At 37.3% G+C, this 18,263-nt stretch overlaps 1 protein-coding gene across 3 annotated transcripts in view; it reads right to left on the bottom strand.

Moving 5' to 3' along the window:
* The window catches only part of PCCA (propionyl CoA carboxylase, alpha polypeptide), a 478,059-nt gene that overhangs the window by 166,428 nt on the left and 293,368 nt on the right, over window positions 1–18,263 (bottom strand). For all 3 annotated transcript variants that reach the window (XM_011933842.1, XM_011933840.1, XM_011933841.1), the window contains one exon: window positions 4,433–4,535. In XM_011933842.1, the coding sequence (XP_011789232.1) occupies window positions 4,433–4,535 (103 nt within the window). The remainder of the gene's footprint in view (window positions 1–4,432; window positions 4,536–18,263) is intronic.

Genomic DNA, 18,263 nt, shown 5'->3' with positions numbered 1-18,263 from the left:
ATCCCAGCACTTCGGGAGGCTGAAGTGGGCAGATCACCTGAGGTCAGGAGTTCGAGACCAGCCTGGCTGAAACCAATACGGTAAAACACCATCTCTACTAAAAATACAAAAAAAATTAGCCGAGTGTGGTGGCGTGTGCCTGTAATCCCAGCTACTCAGGAGGCTGAGGCAGAAGAATCACTTGAACCTGGGAAGCAGCAGCTACAGCAAGCCAAGATTGTGCCACTGCCAGCCTGGGCGACAGAGCGAGACTGCCTCAAAACAACAACAAGAACAACAGCAACCGCTTATCAGCTATGTGACTTGTAAATATTTTCTCCCATTCTGTGGGTTGCCTTCTCACTCTGTTGACTGTCTGTACTCTGACAGAGTGGTTACTTTAGAAAAAACAGAGTAAGAAGGCAGCTCACAGAATGGTAGAAAATATTTGCATGAAACATTTATACAGTATTTATAATGAAAAATTTTAAAGGAGGGATGAAAATTCTGGGAAAATATTCTCCTTTCATGTATAGAAGTGTTTAACTCTCACATAGTCCAATTTACCTTTTGTTGCCTGTGCTTTTGGTGTCATGTCTAAGAAACCATTGTCAAATCCAATACCATGAAGCTTTTCCCCTGTGTTTTCTTCTGTTTTTTTTTTTTTTTTTTTTTTTTTTGAGACAGGGTCTTACTCTGTCGCCTAGAATGGAATGCAGTGGCGCGATCTCAGCTTACTGCAGCCTCTGCCTGCTGAGTTCAAGAGATTCTCCTGCTTCAGCATCCCGAGTAGCTGGGATTACAGATGTGTGCCACACCACCAAGCCCAGCTAATGTTTGTATTTTTAGTAGAGATGGGGTTTCACCATGTTGCTCAGGCTGGTCTTGAACTCCTGAGCTCAAGTGATCCACCCATCTTGGCCTCCCAAAGTGCTGAGATTACCGGCATGAGCCACTGTGCCCAGCCTTCCCCTGTGTTTTCTTCTAAGAATTTTATAGCATTAGCTTGTACATTTAGGTCTTTGATCCATTTTGAGTTAGTTTTGTATATAGCGTAAGAAAAGGGCCCAAATTCATTCATGTTGAAAATGCTGTCTTTTCTCCACTGAATATTTTAGAAACTCTGGTCAAATGACATGCAAGGGTTTATTTATGGGCTCTCTATCCTAGTCCATTGGTCTACATATATGTCTATATATGTGCAGTACCACACTGTTTTGAAAACTGTGGTTCTGTAATAAGTTTTGAGATGAGGAGGTATAAGGCTTTCAACTTTCTTCTACTATTTCAGGGTTGTTTTGACTATTTGGGACCCCCTTGAAATTGCATGAATTTTGGGATAAATTTATCTATGTCTGCAACAAAATGTATTTGGGGATTTTGATAGGGATGGCACTGTATCTGTAGATCACTTCAGGTAGTACTGATATTTCCTTCTTCGTTTTCCTTTTTCCCCAGAGATGGAGTCTTGCTGTGTTGCCCAGGCTGGGCACAAACTCCTGGGCTCAAGTGAACCTACTGTCTCAGCCTCCCAAGTAGTTGAGAGGTACTGATATTTTAACCATATTAAGTCTTCTAGTCCCTGACACAAGATATCACTCCATATATTTGTGTCTTCTTTAAGTTCTTTCAGCAACCTTTTGTAGTTTTCAGTGTACAAGCCTTTCGCCTCCTTGGTTAAATATATTCCCAAGTATTTTAGTCTTTTTGATTCTATTGTAAATGAAATTGTTTTGCCTAAAATTTACATAAATGGTGCCATTAAGTATGTATATTGTTGCAACTTTCCTTTTTACCATTATTGTGGTATATACATATGTACCAAAATTCTTAGCAACACGTACAGGAGGGACACACAGCATCTTCAGGTTAGCTGCCACTGCTTGGGAGAAAGTAGAACAGGATGATGTAAAAACAGGACTTAGCTTAATCTATATATTTTTCTTTTTAAACAGGAGATCCGTAAGGAAAACCTGCAGCATTTGCTGTACTTTCCTTATGAGAAATATCTTATAATTTAAACTTATAAAAATTAAACAGAAGAACTCTAGAAATGTGGGGCACCTAAAGCTTCACTGTGCTAAGTAGTGCCTGCATTATCTCCAGAGTCATTAACCCAGACCTAGCTTGTCACCTGTAGGCTAATTTTTTTCTTGATGTGACAGTGGGTGATCTGGGAAACTAAGTTAACAATCACAGCTCTCCCGTCTATGACCCTAAAAGCAGACAATAGTGCCATACTATTGAAATCTTTCTACCAATGAGCCTTTACTTACACCACGCTGTTCAACCTGCCTCCTTTCATAATACTAACGTCAAATGAAAGTAGCTCAATTCAAATATGCCTAGGAAAAAGAGCTATGCTATCATGTGCATGTGCTATTCATTGGGCTATTGATGCTCTGACAGTAGCTAAGCCAATAAATATAGGAAATCATTTCTGATACTATATACTAAGGTAGATATTTTCCAGGGAAATTTTTAATGTACTAATTTTGATGTGTTTTAAAAACAGCCTGGTTTTCCTCATAAGCTAAAAAGTGAAGCTGGAGATAATTCTACAGAAAAAAATTTAAAGGTACCACATATGTAGTCAGGCCAGAGGTCTCTAGTTTTCAGCATGGAATCTAAAACAAGCATAAAGAAGCAACAGCTTACCTGTGATCCCCGCACTTTGGGAGGCTGAGGCGGGAGGATCACTTGAGCTCAGGAGTTCGAGACCAGCCTGGCCAACATGGTGAAACCCTATCTCTACTAAAACTACAAAAATTAGTTGGGTGTGATGGCATGCGCCTGCAGTCCCAGCTACTCGGGAGGCTGAGGCAGGAGAAATCGCTTGAACCTGGGAGGCAGAGGCTGCAGTGAGCCGAGATCATGTCACTGCACTCCAACCTGGGTGACAGAGCAAGACTCCATCTCAAAAACAAAAAGAAAAGAAAAGAAAAAGAAGTAACAGCTCTAAAAAGTAATCTAGACAGTTTTCTTTATTAAGGCAAGGCACTACTTAAAAAAACACTGTATCAGAGTATCAGATTACAGTAAGGCTTCAGTGGTGACTCAATACAGAACTGAAAATTATGCTAAAGTCTACATTTTAGTAAAGGTAATCTTCCCCCAGGAAAAAAAAAAATGGTACACTGTAATATTGATACTCTTTACTATTCACTTCCTATAATTTGCTATTCAACCTGACCTCTGGTTAAATGCCCACTTACAACACTGTTTTTCTGAAATGACCACGTCAATAGGTGGAATGTAGAGAGTCACACAGGATCTCATGAGACAGCTGTTTAACTCCATCATAGCTTTCATTTTAAGAGAGCTGAGTGAAGTCTCTTTCAGTATCTAACATTTTAGCAATTTTGGCTTATATAGTGAGTCACAACATTTAAAGAAAACCAAGGCGATTACCCTTAGTTCATGGACTGACATCATTGATCTGTGAGTCTGACACCATACAAGAATGTCACCTTCCCCAGGGCAACAGCTTGGAACTGATCTGGCGCACAGTAGGCATGCAACAATAATTTGTGGAATAAATGAATTCTCATGAATCTTCGACTTGTGATATTTTCTCACGGAGATCAAGAAACTGCCGCACCCCTCTCAAGCCACACCAGGTCTTATTTGTGTGAAATTATATTATTTTGATGTTCACATCCTATTTCAACATTCTGATAAAAATTCACTTGTTTCCCCAAAATAAAATGACATTTCAATGCAACTTAGCCATTAGAAGAGAAATGTAGATAAACAGAATATTCATTATACTAACTATATATTAATAGCAACCTCCTTGAGTTCAGGCTGAAAATACGAAGGCATACGACTTAAAATAGCAACTCTTAATGGTATTTTTTGGCACACTCGAATCACAGGTTTAAACATATCACTCATACTACAGTATAAACACTGAACTCTTAGTGTAATATTGTTCACTATAGACTAGAATTCCAACTACAGCAGTTCTGTCTTGGACACTATATCCAAGGGGTTTAAGTTCTTTAAAACAAAAAGAATGTCAATTAAAGAGATAAATTTAGCTTCAAGAGCATCTCGCAACATGAGATCTAAAGATAATGTTACGTGAGGCTTCGGATTATTTGTTTTAAAAGGATGGTTACCTGCCACCACTATCATACATTTGGAATTGTAATTCAAAATGCTCTTCTCTGTAACAAAGGCGAAAGTATTACTTCTCATAGCATAAAAGAAAAATGAATCAAATATCAGAAAGTGAGGTTAGGATGTGGCTAAATCTGGAAATGTATCTCCTAATTAGCATAAGAGAACAAAAAATTTCCATTTCCATTCAGCTTCCTAAAGAAGATGAAACAAGTACATAGAGGTGCTATAAATTCAAAAGATAAGAGTCACTGAACAGGTTAAAAATGGCTTTAAATATTCATAGATAATATCAAGATTACCAAGAAAATAAAGAAAGAAAACTCACCAAGAACGTTGACCCACTGTTTGATGCTACTACAGTATGAACTTTATCATGCAATTTTATTGAGAGCTCCCAGTTGGCTATGTCTGGTTTAATAATAGGCATTCTAAAGTAGAATGAAAAGAAAAAGAGTTAACAATTGTATATTATTATTTCTCAATAAACTAATTTCTCTTTTATATAAAGTGTGCAGGGTAAAACTGCCATAGAATGTATTTGAGAACATTTTAAACACCTGTTCTAAGAATCATCATCTATTCTGTGCATTTGATTGCTTAATTGTTACAGTCATTCACAAATTCGTCTTGCTGAAGCAGTATTAGTTTTTTTCAATATTTGGTTAATATTCAAAATAGTTTTTTTAAAAAAATTACAATGAAATGAGTAAGTATGCCATGCCTTAAGCTTCAGAGACATAAAATGAATTACTGAGTCAGCATGATCGGGCCTAGAAAATCATTTTGTTCTTTATAGGTGATGGGACTAAAAATGTATTAAACAATGAACCTCTCTCTACATTATTTACTTATAAGATAACATAGAATGTTTCTTCATGATGTCAATTAGAAGAATAATACCTTAGTACATTAGCTAGGATATAATTTTTTTAAATTATTATTATTTTTTTGAGACAGAATCTCGCACTGTCGCCTGGGTTGGAGTGCAATGGCGTGAACTCGGCTCACTGCAACCTCTGCCTCCCGGGTTCAAGTGATTCTTCTGCCTCAGCCTCCCAAGTGGCTGCAATTACAGGCACCCGCCACCACGCCTGGCTAATTTTTTGTATTTTTAGTAGAGATGGGGTTTCACTATTTTGGCCAGGCTGGTCTTGAACTCCTGACCTCATGATCTGCCCGCCTCAGCTTCCCAAAGTGCTGGGGTTACAGGCGTGAGCCACCACGCCCGGCCAATATAATTATATTTTGCAAAAAAACAAAACAAAACAAAACAAAAAACTATACTTATTTTATAATGTTATTACTAAAAATTCACGAAATTTAAAAAACGAATTTAAACATTACTCAGATACCCACTTATTATGTTATTATATAACAGGACAACATCAAAATTTTGCTAAAATAAAGCACAGCCACACACACACACACACACAACCCTAAATGACTTATGAGTTCAACAAACACTAAGTACTTGGCTCTAAGTTTTGGGGCACCACAGAGAAATAAAACACAGTCCTCATCTTGGAAACTTACACGCTATTTCTTTTCTAGCCCTGGTTTTCCCCATCACCTAAAACACCCAAAAAGGACTCCATATCTATGAACAACGTTAGTCTTATCATACGGGTCTTTTCCTGCATATGATCAGAATTACATGGTTCAGAAAATCTGTATCAAGCAACCAAAGACAAAAATGTTTTTAGAATATAAATGTTTCCTACGACTTTTTAAAGTAACAAAATTTAGTGATTTCAGAATTAACCTAATTTAAGTATTGCATATTTATACTTGTGAAGTAATATTTACTAAGCACGAAACATCAGCATTTTGTAGTATCTGGGTGTCAGCTTAAACCACAGTTCTGAAAAAATGTTCCAAGTTACGTTTTCATTTAAACCCACCAAATTTCAAAAGAAGTCTCTATGTATTCAGCATTAAAAAAAGTCAGAGTCACAAAAACTATGGTTCTAATCAAATCACCTCTAGATTCAATATCTGATGATTAATATTATTAATTTAAACACACATTTGTATTTGATCTACTACTTCTTGATCTGCATCATTCTGAAGATAAGGATATGTTTTAAATACCATAGAAGCAAAATAAAAGTAAAAAAAAATGCATTAACAACAATGCACACTGTACAACACAGGCCTTGAAGATTCTTTCTGGCAGTGTGAAGAGAACTGTTTGAGGGGATAGAGCCTCACACAAGAGAGTATGAATGAATGGGGGTGCGGGGGAATTGAGGGAGACAACACACAGTGGGGAGGGGAGGAGGAGAGGGAAAGAAAAGGAGGTCCGGACAGAAAGGAAGAAGGGAAGAGAGGGCTTCTGTGCCGGCATTGCCTCTTTTTTTTCTTAGCACCTTTATTCTACAGGGCATTTATTTGTTTATATGTTTGTCTCCTAGTGTCCTGGGGGTTCCTAAAATACCAAAATCATTCCTTATTTTTGTATCTCCAGCTCCTAGCACAGGATGGAGACAAAGAGATGACAGATAAGAAGAAAAGAATGTGAGGAGTGTCTGCTATGCACCAAGCATGTGCAGAAGGGGAGGCTGACTTGCCCAGGGGACAGAGCACAGGTGTGACAGGAGGAGCGTGTACCCCAAGCTCCTGGATACTCCCTGGGTGTCCCTGGACTATACCTATCATCTCGTTTAGAATTCATTTTGCTCAGTTCAAATGGAGTCAATACTTCAGTCTCACAGGGGTACTGTGATTGCAGAAACAGCCTCACATCTAGATGACCGTGCAACTTGACTTTCTTAAATCTGTGCTTTCCTCAAGAATTATGTTACTGCCTTGCTCATGATCATTTAATGGTTTTCTACCCCACATCAACTTAAATCTTTATTAACCTAACTACCATTCAATGCCCTTAAAAGTAAGAACCCACCTTTTGCATTCAATTTTATTTCTGCTTATTCTCTGATTTCTCTATCTGGTTAAGCTAGACTCTTAAGCCAAGCTACCATGAGGTAGAGAGCAAGACAGTGGTTTTTGAATTCAGGCCCTGATGACTCATAGAAGCTGGTACAAAACCCAGAGCAAACTGTCTGTCTCAGTTTCCTTATGTATAAAAGATTATAACAATATCTGCATTGACAGGGATGTGTTGATTAAATTAGGTGTATACATGCTAGCTTTTATTATGAGTAGTTGTCCCAGTTCTCGGCCTATACTCTTACTTCCCCCTATAACTGAAACCTCTTTCTTTATAGAAACTTTGGATCCTCATCTCATCTCTCTGTTTCTCAAACTATAACAGATCCTTCAAGGAAAATATTGCCTGCCTCACCAGTTGTTCGTTAATTATAGCATAAACTCAAGAGATCTTTCCTCCATTTAATCTATGTCATATGCTGTAAGATTTTTCAAACTGTAGCAGCCTGATGGAGTAGGGATTGAGAATCCCTTCTGTTACGTAACGAGTCTCTGCTTCCAGAGGCATTGGAACATTGTTAATCCTGACATCCTGTTCCAACCCAGAACCCATTTTCCCACAGAAAGGGACCTTACAGATGGTGATGACATATAGTTGCCACTCTCCAAAACCTAAGTACTATTTATTTTTCCACTGTTTTATTTTGATTCACATCTGTTTCATATATATTATAATTTGTCCCAGGAGGGACCTTATGGAAGGAGTACAGGGTTTTGAGTTAAAACATCCAGGTCTAAATCTCAGCCTGTTCTTCTACTAGCAATGTACCTGAGAACTTAATCTGTTTGAAGCAACGTTTCTACACCCGTAAAAGTGGATCAGAGCTAGGCAAGTGATAGGAAGCTACTGCTTCTTCTGCACACTTAACTCCCGCAATGGCACTTTTCTAACAATTTTTTCTTTTCCTTTTAAGAAACAGGATCTCACTCTGTCACAATGGCTGGAGTGCAGTGGCCCTATCACAGCTCACTGCAGTCTCGAACTCCTGGCCTCAAATGATCCTTCTGCATCAGCCTCCTGTGTGGCTGGGATTACAGGCGTGTGCCACCACCAGGTCTGGCTTTTTTTTTTTTTAAGAGATGGGGCGGGTCTCGCTATGACGCCCAGACTGGTCTTGAACTCCTGGCCTCAGGGGATCCTCCTGCTTTGTCCTCCCAAAGTACTGGGATTACAGGTGTGAATGACAGTACTCAGCCCTTTTCTAACAATTTCTCTTAGGGTGGTATGTTAATGGGATATAGGAAAAAGGCTTCACTGTGAAAGACCTCCAAATACCAAAAAAGAGTCAAAAGTGTGGAATCTCTTTGTAAGTTCACTCTTCTACAAACAAGATTTGCAAAGATTCCTTCTGGCTTGACATAAGTTTGAAACTGGTTTTGTTTTGGTTTTAAATAAAATGGATGGGTTGGTCATATATGCCAGTTAATTGGCAGATATAAATATGCTCTGCAATAGAAATAAACTATAAATTTTAAAAAAATACAAACCTGAAAGAATACATGCTCTATTTCTGCAAAATCACTGAAAACACATTTATAAGACTTACTTTGAAACATTCTTATTAATTTAACCAGCACAGATTTATGATAGTAACAATTACCTATAATTATATTTTAAATGTTTAGAAAAGAATTATACAGATCCATTAAATTCAAAACAGTCTCAAAGAAGATTTTCATGAACAACTCTCTGACAATAGGGAAAAGGTCTTAGAACTTCATTCAACTCGCCATCGTAATGATACAGTTTCCTTTAACGAAGTATATTTCTAGTGAAAGATGCTGTCATCTGACCAAAAATTTAATCTGTGCAATCTATTAGTCACCTGCAAAGCTGATACCAATTATTTCTTCAAAAAACAAACAAAAACCAAAGAGCCCAGTAAAAAAGAATTCACATAAACAGTGACTCACTAAGCAAATAAAATAATAGCTGTAACCCAGGTCTGTCCAGTTTATCATCAGCCAGCCAGGATAAATATGCTCAACAAAACTAAATTTTTTATATTTGATGGTGAAAAACTGTCCGCTGATTGTCACTATTAACACTAATACATTAACTTACTGGAATATTTTACTCAAAAGAGAGGTTTTGAGTAAATACTTTGCTATTACATGTCTTTTTCTAAAAGAAGACTGTATAAACATAAAAACTCTCAGCAACTTCAGTTAGAAAGGATTATAAGCATTTTAAACCATAATTATCAGACACTCAAAAAAGCTGGTTTTTCATTGTGCCATCACCCTTTTAGAAGTAAAATACTGAGTAAAAACAATGCTAATGGTCAAGGAATCATTAAGAAATGCTTCATCATAACTTTCACAGTGGGTGGGCTGTAAAATGATCGAGAATAATATGCTGCATTCCATGGCCACTGAGGTCAGCTTCTGCATACAAATCTTTGCAGGAAGAAAAAGGCCTTCAGAAAGTGGGCCATTCATCTGAACCAAGTTCAGAGAATTTCCAGCACAGTGAAAAGATATGTTATGCAAGCACATAGATGTATTCAGTGGGGGTAGACAGAACCAGCTACATGGAGACTACAAAGGAGCCCTCCCATGGCTCATGAATAAGTCGAGGAAATGATCAGAAAAAAAAAAAGAGAGAGAGATGTTTAGACAGATGGCCCACTTAAAATGCCTGAGACAGGGCATAAGCAATTTTAATGAAACTTTAGATCTAGTATATGAATTGTTTCTTATTTCCCCAGGGGTGGGGAAGGGGAGGAACAACTCCCAGGGAAGATAAAAATTCAGCAATTCACTGGAAAACTCACTTTCAGCATGTTGAGATGGAGGAAGAGTTAAGTACAAGTTTTAGTAGTTTTTTACTAGTGCAATAAATTTAAAAAAAAATTCTTCACAGAGCCATCAGTTATTAAAATGAATATAAAAAGCATGGAATGAACAGATTAAAGGAATTTTAAACAGAAGTCTACTGCCAAACCAAACAAAAATCTAAGCCTTATTATGTGAGAACTTACAACACTCCAACATTAAAGTTCATCACTGCAGAAGAAAGATAAAAGCAGCATTTTCAGAGAACCTCTTCAAAGCTAGGAATTGGCATAGAGGAGGATTAGAATTCTGCCTACATGCAACTGAAAACGTGTATGTTCAAATATATGAGACTGTGTGGAAGAGTCTGTATCACATAATCATGCTGAGAAATAGGGAACACACCCAAGTTTGGTGTTATTAGCATTACAAATAATTACACAAATGACATCTGAATCTAGGATAGAATACGTAATGTTACTCACAATCTCATAGATTTAAATATTATGCATGCTCCCTTTCCTTCTTCCACCCATCAGAGCTTAAGGTTCTCAATTTAGACACTGGGCATGCTCAGCCAGGAAAGGCACTGTGGCACAGCTGTCACCCCAGCAGACCCCAAGTCTCACTGACCAAGTGCAGACCTGCAAAAGCTGTGTGACCTCCATCCACAACTCACTTAGCCTTCTTGTGTCTCAGTTTCCTTATCAGCAAGACAAAGATAATAAGAATGCCTAACCCATATGCTGCTTACATGAGATAAAAGGTGTAAAATGCTTACAGTGGTGTTTGGCACATAAATGCTAAATTAGTTATTATTGTTACCATAATTTGGTGCAGAAATACCTGAAATCCCTCTTTTGTTTCAGCAACTGTTACTTTTTTAAAATTTTACTCTTATACAACTAACATACAGTCAAATTCCAAGATCTTAAGTTCCATCATTCACCCTTCCAGTCACTTGGCTCTGCCTGCCACTAACAGTCAACCAGAGATTATGCTTGCCTGTTCTGAGCTTCACATGAACAGACTCAAAGAAAAACTGTGGCTTTTTTGACCAATATAGTGTTTCTGAGGTGCATCCATGTTGTTGAATAGTTCATCCTTTTTTCCTTGCTGAGAAGTATTTTATTGCACCAACACACCAAAATGAGTTCATCCTTCTGTGGATGGCTATTTGGTGGTTTCTAGTTCGGGGCTGTTATAAACAAACCCACCGTAGATATTCTTTGTACATGGTTGTTTTTCCCCCCTAAAGAGGTATGTCTTCATTTCTTGTGGGGTAAAAAATAGAGGGAGTAGAAGTCATAAGCTAAATGTAGGTTTAATTTTATATAAGTCACTAAACTGTTTTCCAAAAGACTGCAACATTTCTATGTTCCCACAGCACTGAGTTACTCTACATCCTTGCCACCACTTGGCATTGTCAGTCTTTCTAATTCTCGCCAGGCTAGAGACTGGGAAACCGCATCCTATCATAGTTTAATGTATATTTCCCCCACGACTAGTAACGCTGAGGGCCTCATGGTGCTCAGTGGCCATTTATATTCAAGTTTTTGCCCATTTTTATTAGGTCATTGGCCTTATTTTTATTGATTTGTGAAAGTTCTTTATTTTGAATACAAGGCCTTTGTCAGATTTAAGTATTCTCCTCCTCTGTGGTTTGCTTATGAATTTTCTTAAGAATGTCTTTCCTTCAGCAGATTTTAAAAAAACTTATGACATTATTTTTTAAAGAAGTTTTAGGTTGACAAAAACTCAACAAAATTTCAATTTCCCCACACACCCTCCCCCACATGAATTCCTCTATTACGAACATCTTGCATTTGTGTGGTGTATCTGTTACAATTGATAAGCCAATATCAATACGTCACTGTTAACTAAAGTCCAAACATTAAGGTTCACTCTGTGTTACACATTCTGTGGGTTTTGACAAATATATAATGAAATGTGTCCAGAATTACAGTATCATACAGAGTAGTTTCACTGCCTACAAGTCCCCTGTTCCACCTATTTATTCCTCCCTCCCTCCCCCGAACGCTCGGCAATCACTGATCTCTACAATCTTCACAGGTTTGCCTTTTCCAGAGTGTCACTTAGCGCTGGAATCATATAGAATGCTGCCTTTTCAGATGAGCTTTTTCCCTGTACCAATATGTATTTGTTTCCACTCTGTCTTTTCATGCCTTAGTAGCTCATTTCTTTTTATTGCTAAATAATATTCCACTGTATGGACGTACCAGTTTATCCACTCACCTACTGAAGGACATTGCTTCTCAGTTTTGGCAATTATGAATAAAGCTCCTATAAACATTTATGCACAGGTTTTAGTGTGTGCCTATGTTTCCAACTCATTTTGGTAAATACCAAGGAGCACAACTCCTTGATTACACGGTAAGATTGTGCTGTGTAAGAAACTGCCAAACTGTCTTCTAAAGCGGCTTACCATTTCGCACTCCCACCAGCAATGCACGAGAGCTCCTGTTGCTCCACATCCTCAGCAGCATGTGGCGTTCAGTGTTCTGGATTTTAGACATTCTAATAGGTATGTAGTGGTATCTTTTTGCAGTTTTAATGGAAGTTTTTAATATTAACAAAATCTAACTCATTAATTTTTCCTTGTATGTTTAGTGCTTTGTGTCCTTGCGAAGAAGTTTTCCACTTACATACAAAGGTTCAGAAGATATACTCACGTGTTTTAGAAGTTTTACATGTAGATCTATCTGTGATGCGTCTCTAACTTTCCTGTGTGGTAGGAGACAGGCGTGAGGCCATTTCAGGAAAATTTGTAGACCAAGTACTGCAACTTTGCTCCTGTCAGCTATTCTAGGTCTGACACGGTTTGGCTGTGTCCCCACCTAAATCTCATCTTGAATTCCCACGTGTTGTGGGAGGGACACAGTGGGAGGTGACTGAATTATGGGGGCAGGTCTTCCTGCCCTGTTCTCGTGATAGTGAAGTAGTCTCACGAGATCTGATGGTTTAAAAAAAACAAAAACAAAAAAAAAACAAACGGGGGTTTCCCTGCACAAAACTCTTTTTGCCTGTTGCCATCCACATAAGTCGTGACTTGCCCCTCCTCGTTTTCCACCATGATTCTGAGGCCTCCTCAGCCATGTGGAACTGTAAGTTCAATTAAACTTCTTTCTTTTGTAAATTGTCCAGTCTCAGGTATGTCTTTATTAGCAGGGTGAAAATGGACTAATACAAGGTTCTTTTGCATTTCCATAGAAATTTCAAAACCAACGTGCCAACTTCTTCCACATCCTCCCTGAGATGCAATCTCAATAGAATTACAATTGGGACTGCATTGAATCTATGTTACTGTAGAGAGAAGTGACATCTTAACATTTTCTCTTCCAGTTCATGAGCAGGATGTAACTCTTACTTCTTCTGATTTTTAATTTATCTCATAAAGTGTGGTAGTCATGAATCTCTTTTGTTAACTTTATGCCTATTTTTGTCTTAGTTTTATTCATTGTATGGCAGATTCCTTAGAGTTTCTTTCCACACAAGTAAGGTGTGGAAAGCTTCCTTTGCAATCATCAGGCTCTGTTATTTCTTGCATGCCTTCCTACTCTAACTAGTGAGGTTGTTTGCTTTGCCTGAGTATTTTTATGCTGTTAAGTGAAACTTTAATTTTCATTTTCTCATTGTTGCTACTTTATTCAAATACAACTTGTATTTGATTGCCTTTTTATCCTGTAATCTTGCTAAATTTGTTAGTCCCAGCAACAGTTTTATAGATTCCTATAAGGCTTTCTATGCAAACAATTATGTCCTCTGTAAATAGAACATTTACATTATTTCTTCCTTTCTGATTTCTATGCCTTTTATTCTTTTCTTTACAACTGCACTGGCTAGGATCTCCAGGATAATACTGAGTAAACGTGATAAAAACAGACAACTTTGTCTTGTTCCCAATCTTAAGAAGACAACATTAAATATTTTTTCCGAAATTTCTTCACTCTCTAGCCTTTCCTTTTGTGCTTCCTAATACACGCTTCCTGATAACTTACAGTGCCCATAAGTCACCGAGGCTGTCTTCCTTTCTTTTTTTTAAACAGCGTTTTTTTGTTTTTGTTTTGTTTTTTTTTTTTTTTTGAGAAGGAGTCTTGCTCTGTTGCCCAGGCTGGAGTGCAGTGGCACGATCTCGGTTCACTGAAACCTCCTCCAGCTCCCAGGTTCAAGTGATTCTCCTGCCTCAGCCTCCTTAGTAGCTGGGATTATAGGCATACACCACCACACCTGGCAAATTTGTTTTGTATTTTTAGTAGAGACAGGGTTTCACCATGTTGGCCAGGCTGGTCTCAAACTCCTGACCTCAGGTGATCCGCCCACCTCGGCTAAACAGCTTTATTGAGGTGTATCTGACATTTAAAAAACTGCATGTTTAATGCACATAAGTTGATTGGTTTGGACATATGCATATGGTCATTACACTACCACCACAATCAATGTAATACACATATTTTACCTCCAAAAGTTTCCTTTGTCCTTTTGTGTCTCTTCAATTTTTTAAAATATATTTTTCTTTCTCTTTTTTCAGATTGCATAATCTCTCTTCTTCTATCTTCAAGGTTACCTATTCCTTCTTCTGCCATCACCAGTATGCTTTTCAGCCTATCCAGCAAATTATCTATTGCAGATATAGGACATTTTAGATCTTGAATTTCCATTTAGTAATGTGTTTTAATTTCAATTTCTATGCTGATATTCCCTATTTTTCCCTCATTTTCATCTTTAATACTTGAAAATGATTTTAATAGCTACTTTAAAGCTTTTACCCATGAAACAAACATTTTAGTAATCTCACGGTTGATTTCTGTTGACTGCTTTTTCTCTCAATTACAGTTGTCTTTATTCTTAAACTGCAAGCCAAGTAAATGTTTATTGTAAACATTGTGGAGATGTTGTCGGACTTCACTCATCATGTTATCTCCCTCTGAAAAGTACGGATTTTTATTACAGCAGGCAGTTAAATTACTAGTTACTAGTCCTGAAGTTGTGGAGGTTCACTTTTATGTTGTGCTAGGAACTATTTGGTTTTGCTCTCAATAAATAAAAAGCCCAAACTATTTATTCCAGAAACAGTCTTTTCTCCCAAGGCATGATCCTTCCAGGGTTTTAATGGAAAGCTCAAGGTGTTTACAAGTACCTCGAATTGATGAGATTCAGATTCCAACATTATCATAACCATGGTAGGCAACTGAAATTTTAGCTCAGTTCACTCAGCATTCCAGCAGGTCTGGGATCTTCTGGGATCCCTGAGGTCTTCCTTACGCACATTTCTAGGGTCAGCCAACAATTTGAAAGAACCTGAATTCTCATATGGAACTCTTCACTCTGTTGCTCCCGTTTTGCCATGATATCCCTACTTAACTTCCGGCAGTTCTGACCACATTGAACATCATTCTCTGAGACCTAAAACCAGTAACTGAGTTCCAGCCATGCCTTAATGCACGCAATAGTGACTGCTTTCAGAGGAAAAGCCACATACATGTGCATCTCACTGGTGTAGTTTTCTTCTTTTAGGGGTCGTATTCGGTTGTACATCGACAGCCTTCAAATAGTGGTGTTTTATATTTCGTCCAGAGTTTATAATTATTCATCTGGAAAGGAATTCATTGAAAATACACCACACTGCCATTGTAGGAACTGAAACTTTTCTGTGTTGTTTTAACTTTATGTCACTTGCATTTCAAGGCAGAAGAGGAAAGAAAGGCGAGAAGAATGCAGGTTCACATACATTTACTACTTCCACCTTCCAGGTGGTAGCCCAGGAACACTACCCCCAATCTACCGCCAAAAGCTACTCTTGAACTAAATTGAGAGCAGCCATAGAAACATATTTTACAATTTGAAAAGAAATACTCTTAAAGATTCCATCAAATTAGAAGGAAGAAATGCCTCATTTAATTTCTAAAATTTGAACTTCTATTATACCATTAGGAAAACATATTCTTAAATATAAAATGCGTAACAGACGATAAACATTTTAAACAGTTTGAGATGAAATTCGCATATCATACATTTAACCCATCTGAAGTGAACAAGTTAACGGTTTTTAGTATATTCACAGAGTTATGCAACCATCCCCACAAGCAACTTTAAAACGTTTTCATTGCCTCATAAGGGAAACAGTAGATACGACAGCAGTTACTCTACATTCCCCTCCACAGCCCGAAGCAACTGTTATGTACGTTCAATTTCGATAGCTTTGCTTATTCTGGGAAAATTTGTGAACTACTTTGACTGAATTATTTCATTTAGCATTTTTGCAAAATTCATCCATGTTGTAGAAAATATCAATACCTCATTTATTTTTATTGCTGAAAAATATTCCATTCTATGAACACACCACATTTTATTTACTATTAAACACTAATTCATCATTTGAAGGACACTGGCTATAATGACAAATGCCACTATAAACATTTGTGTACAACATTTCTGTGGACACAAGGTTTCATTCCCCTTGGGTATATCCCAAGAAGTGGAACAGCTAGGTTATGGGGTAATCATCTAATATTTTAAGAATCTGTCAAATTATTTCCAAATTCGTATCACTATAGTCACAAATTCCCATGATGAACATGTAACAGTTCCCATTTTTCCACATCTTCACCAACTATTTATTGTGTATTTGATTGTAGCCATCCTTGTGGGTGTGAAGTGGTATCTCATTGTGGTTATGACTTACATTTTCCTATCAACTAATGATACAGTGCACCTTTTATGGGCTTATTGGCCATTTCTATATCTTTTTTGAAAAATTTTTTATTCATGTCCTTTACCCATCTTTTAATTGGATCATTTGTACTATTATTAAGTTGTAAGAATTCCCTATACTAGACAAAGGACACTATTAAATATATATGATTTGCAAATATTGTCTCCCATTTTGAGGGATGTCTTTTCACTTTCTTCATCATGTCCTTTAAAACACAAGTTTTAAATTCTGAAGTGGAATTTATCTAATTTTTCTTTTGTTGCCTGTACTTTTCTTTTGTTGCCTGTACTTTTGGTCTAATTTTTCTTTTGTTGTCTGTACTTTTGACATCTTATGTAAGAAATCACTACCTGACGAAACGGAACAAAGATTAACTCCTATGTTTTCCTCTAAGAATTTTGTTGTATGAGCTCTTACATTTAGGTCTATGATTCTTAAAGTTCATTTTTATGTATGGTGTGAGGAAGGAGACCAACTTCATTCTTTTACATGTGCATATCCAATTGCCCAAGCAGAATTTACTGAAAAGATTAATCTTAACTCATTGAATTTTCTTCCTATCCTTATTGAACTCAAATGACTGTAAGTATAACAATTTATTTCTGGAGTCTCGATTCTATTCCATTGATCAACATGTCTATCCTTATGCCAGTACCACTTTGTCTTGATTATTGTAGCTCTGTAGTGTTTTGAAATCGGGAAGTAGGAGCCTCTGAACTTTATTCCTCTTTTACAATGCAAAGGCATTTTCATATGAATTTTGGAATCAGATGTCTATTTTTCCAAAAATAATGCAGCTGGGATTTTAGTAAGGATTGTGCTGAATCTGTAGATCAGTTTGGTGATCAATATTAGGTCTTCTGATTCAAAACATAGGGTGTGTTTCATTTAGGTCATCTTTATTTGAACAACATTTTATAGTTTTCAGTGTTCAAGCATTGCATTTCTTTTTAAAAATTTATATTTAAGTATTATATACTTTTTGGTGCTATATAGAGTTGTTTTGTTCATTTCATTTTTGGCTTGTACAAAAACAAAAATTGATATTTGCATATCATTCTCATATCCTGTATCCTTCCAGGACTCATTAGTTCTAACAGATTTGTTTATGAATTCCTCAAGATTTTCTACATATAAGATCATGTCATCTGCAAAAAGAGGTAAGTTGACTTCTCTCCATTCTAGCTGCCCTTGTTTTCAGGTGTGGGTTTATTATAGATGCTCCTCATCAGTCTGAGGAAGTTGCCTTCTATTCCGAGTAGCCTGAGTGTTTTTCATAATGAAAAGCTGTTGGATTTTGTCAGATTTTTTTTTTTTTTGCATTTGAGATAATCCTGTGGTTTTTGTCTCTTATTCTATTAATATGATGTATCGCATTGATTGACTTTTGTATGTTAAACCAAACTTGCATCCCCTACGAGAAACCTCATTTGGTTATGATGTATATCACTGTATATGTTCTTGGATTCAGTTTGCCACTATTCGGTTGGGTATTTTTGCATTAATACTTATGAAGATATCAGCCTTTAGTTTTTTTTTGTTTTTTTTTTTTTTTGAGACGGAGTCTCGCTCTGTCACCCAGGCTGGAGTGCTGTGGCCGGCTCTGAGCTCACTGCAAGCTCCGCCTCCCGGGTTCACGCCATTCTCCTGCCTCAGCCTCCCGGGTAGCTGGGACTACAGGCGCTGCCACCTCGCC

Source organism: Colobus angolensis, unplaced genomic scaffold (genome assembly GCF_000951035.1).
Source record: "Colobus angolensis palliatus isolate OR3802 unplaced genomic scaffold, Cang.pa_1.0 Scaffold13, whole genome shotgun sequence".
NCBI lineage: Eukaryota > Metazoa > Chordata > Mammalia > Primates > Cercopithecidae > Colobus > Colobus angolensis.
Note: the sequence above shows the minus strand (reverse complement) of the source record. Positions and strands in the feature narration are given on the sequence as shown.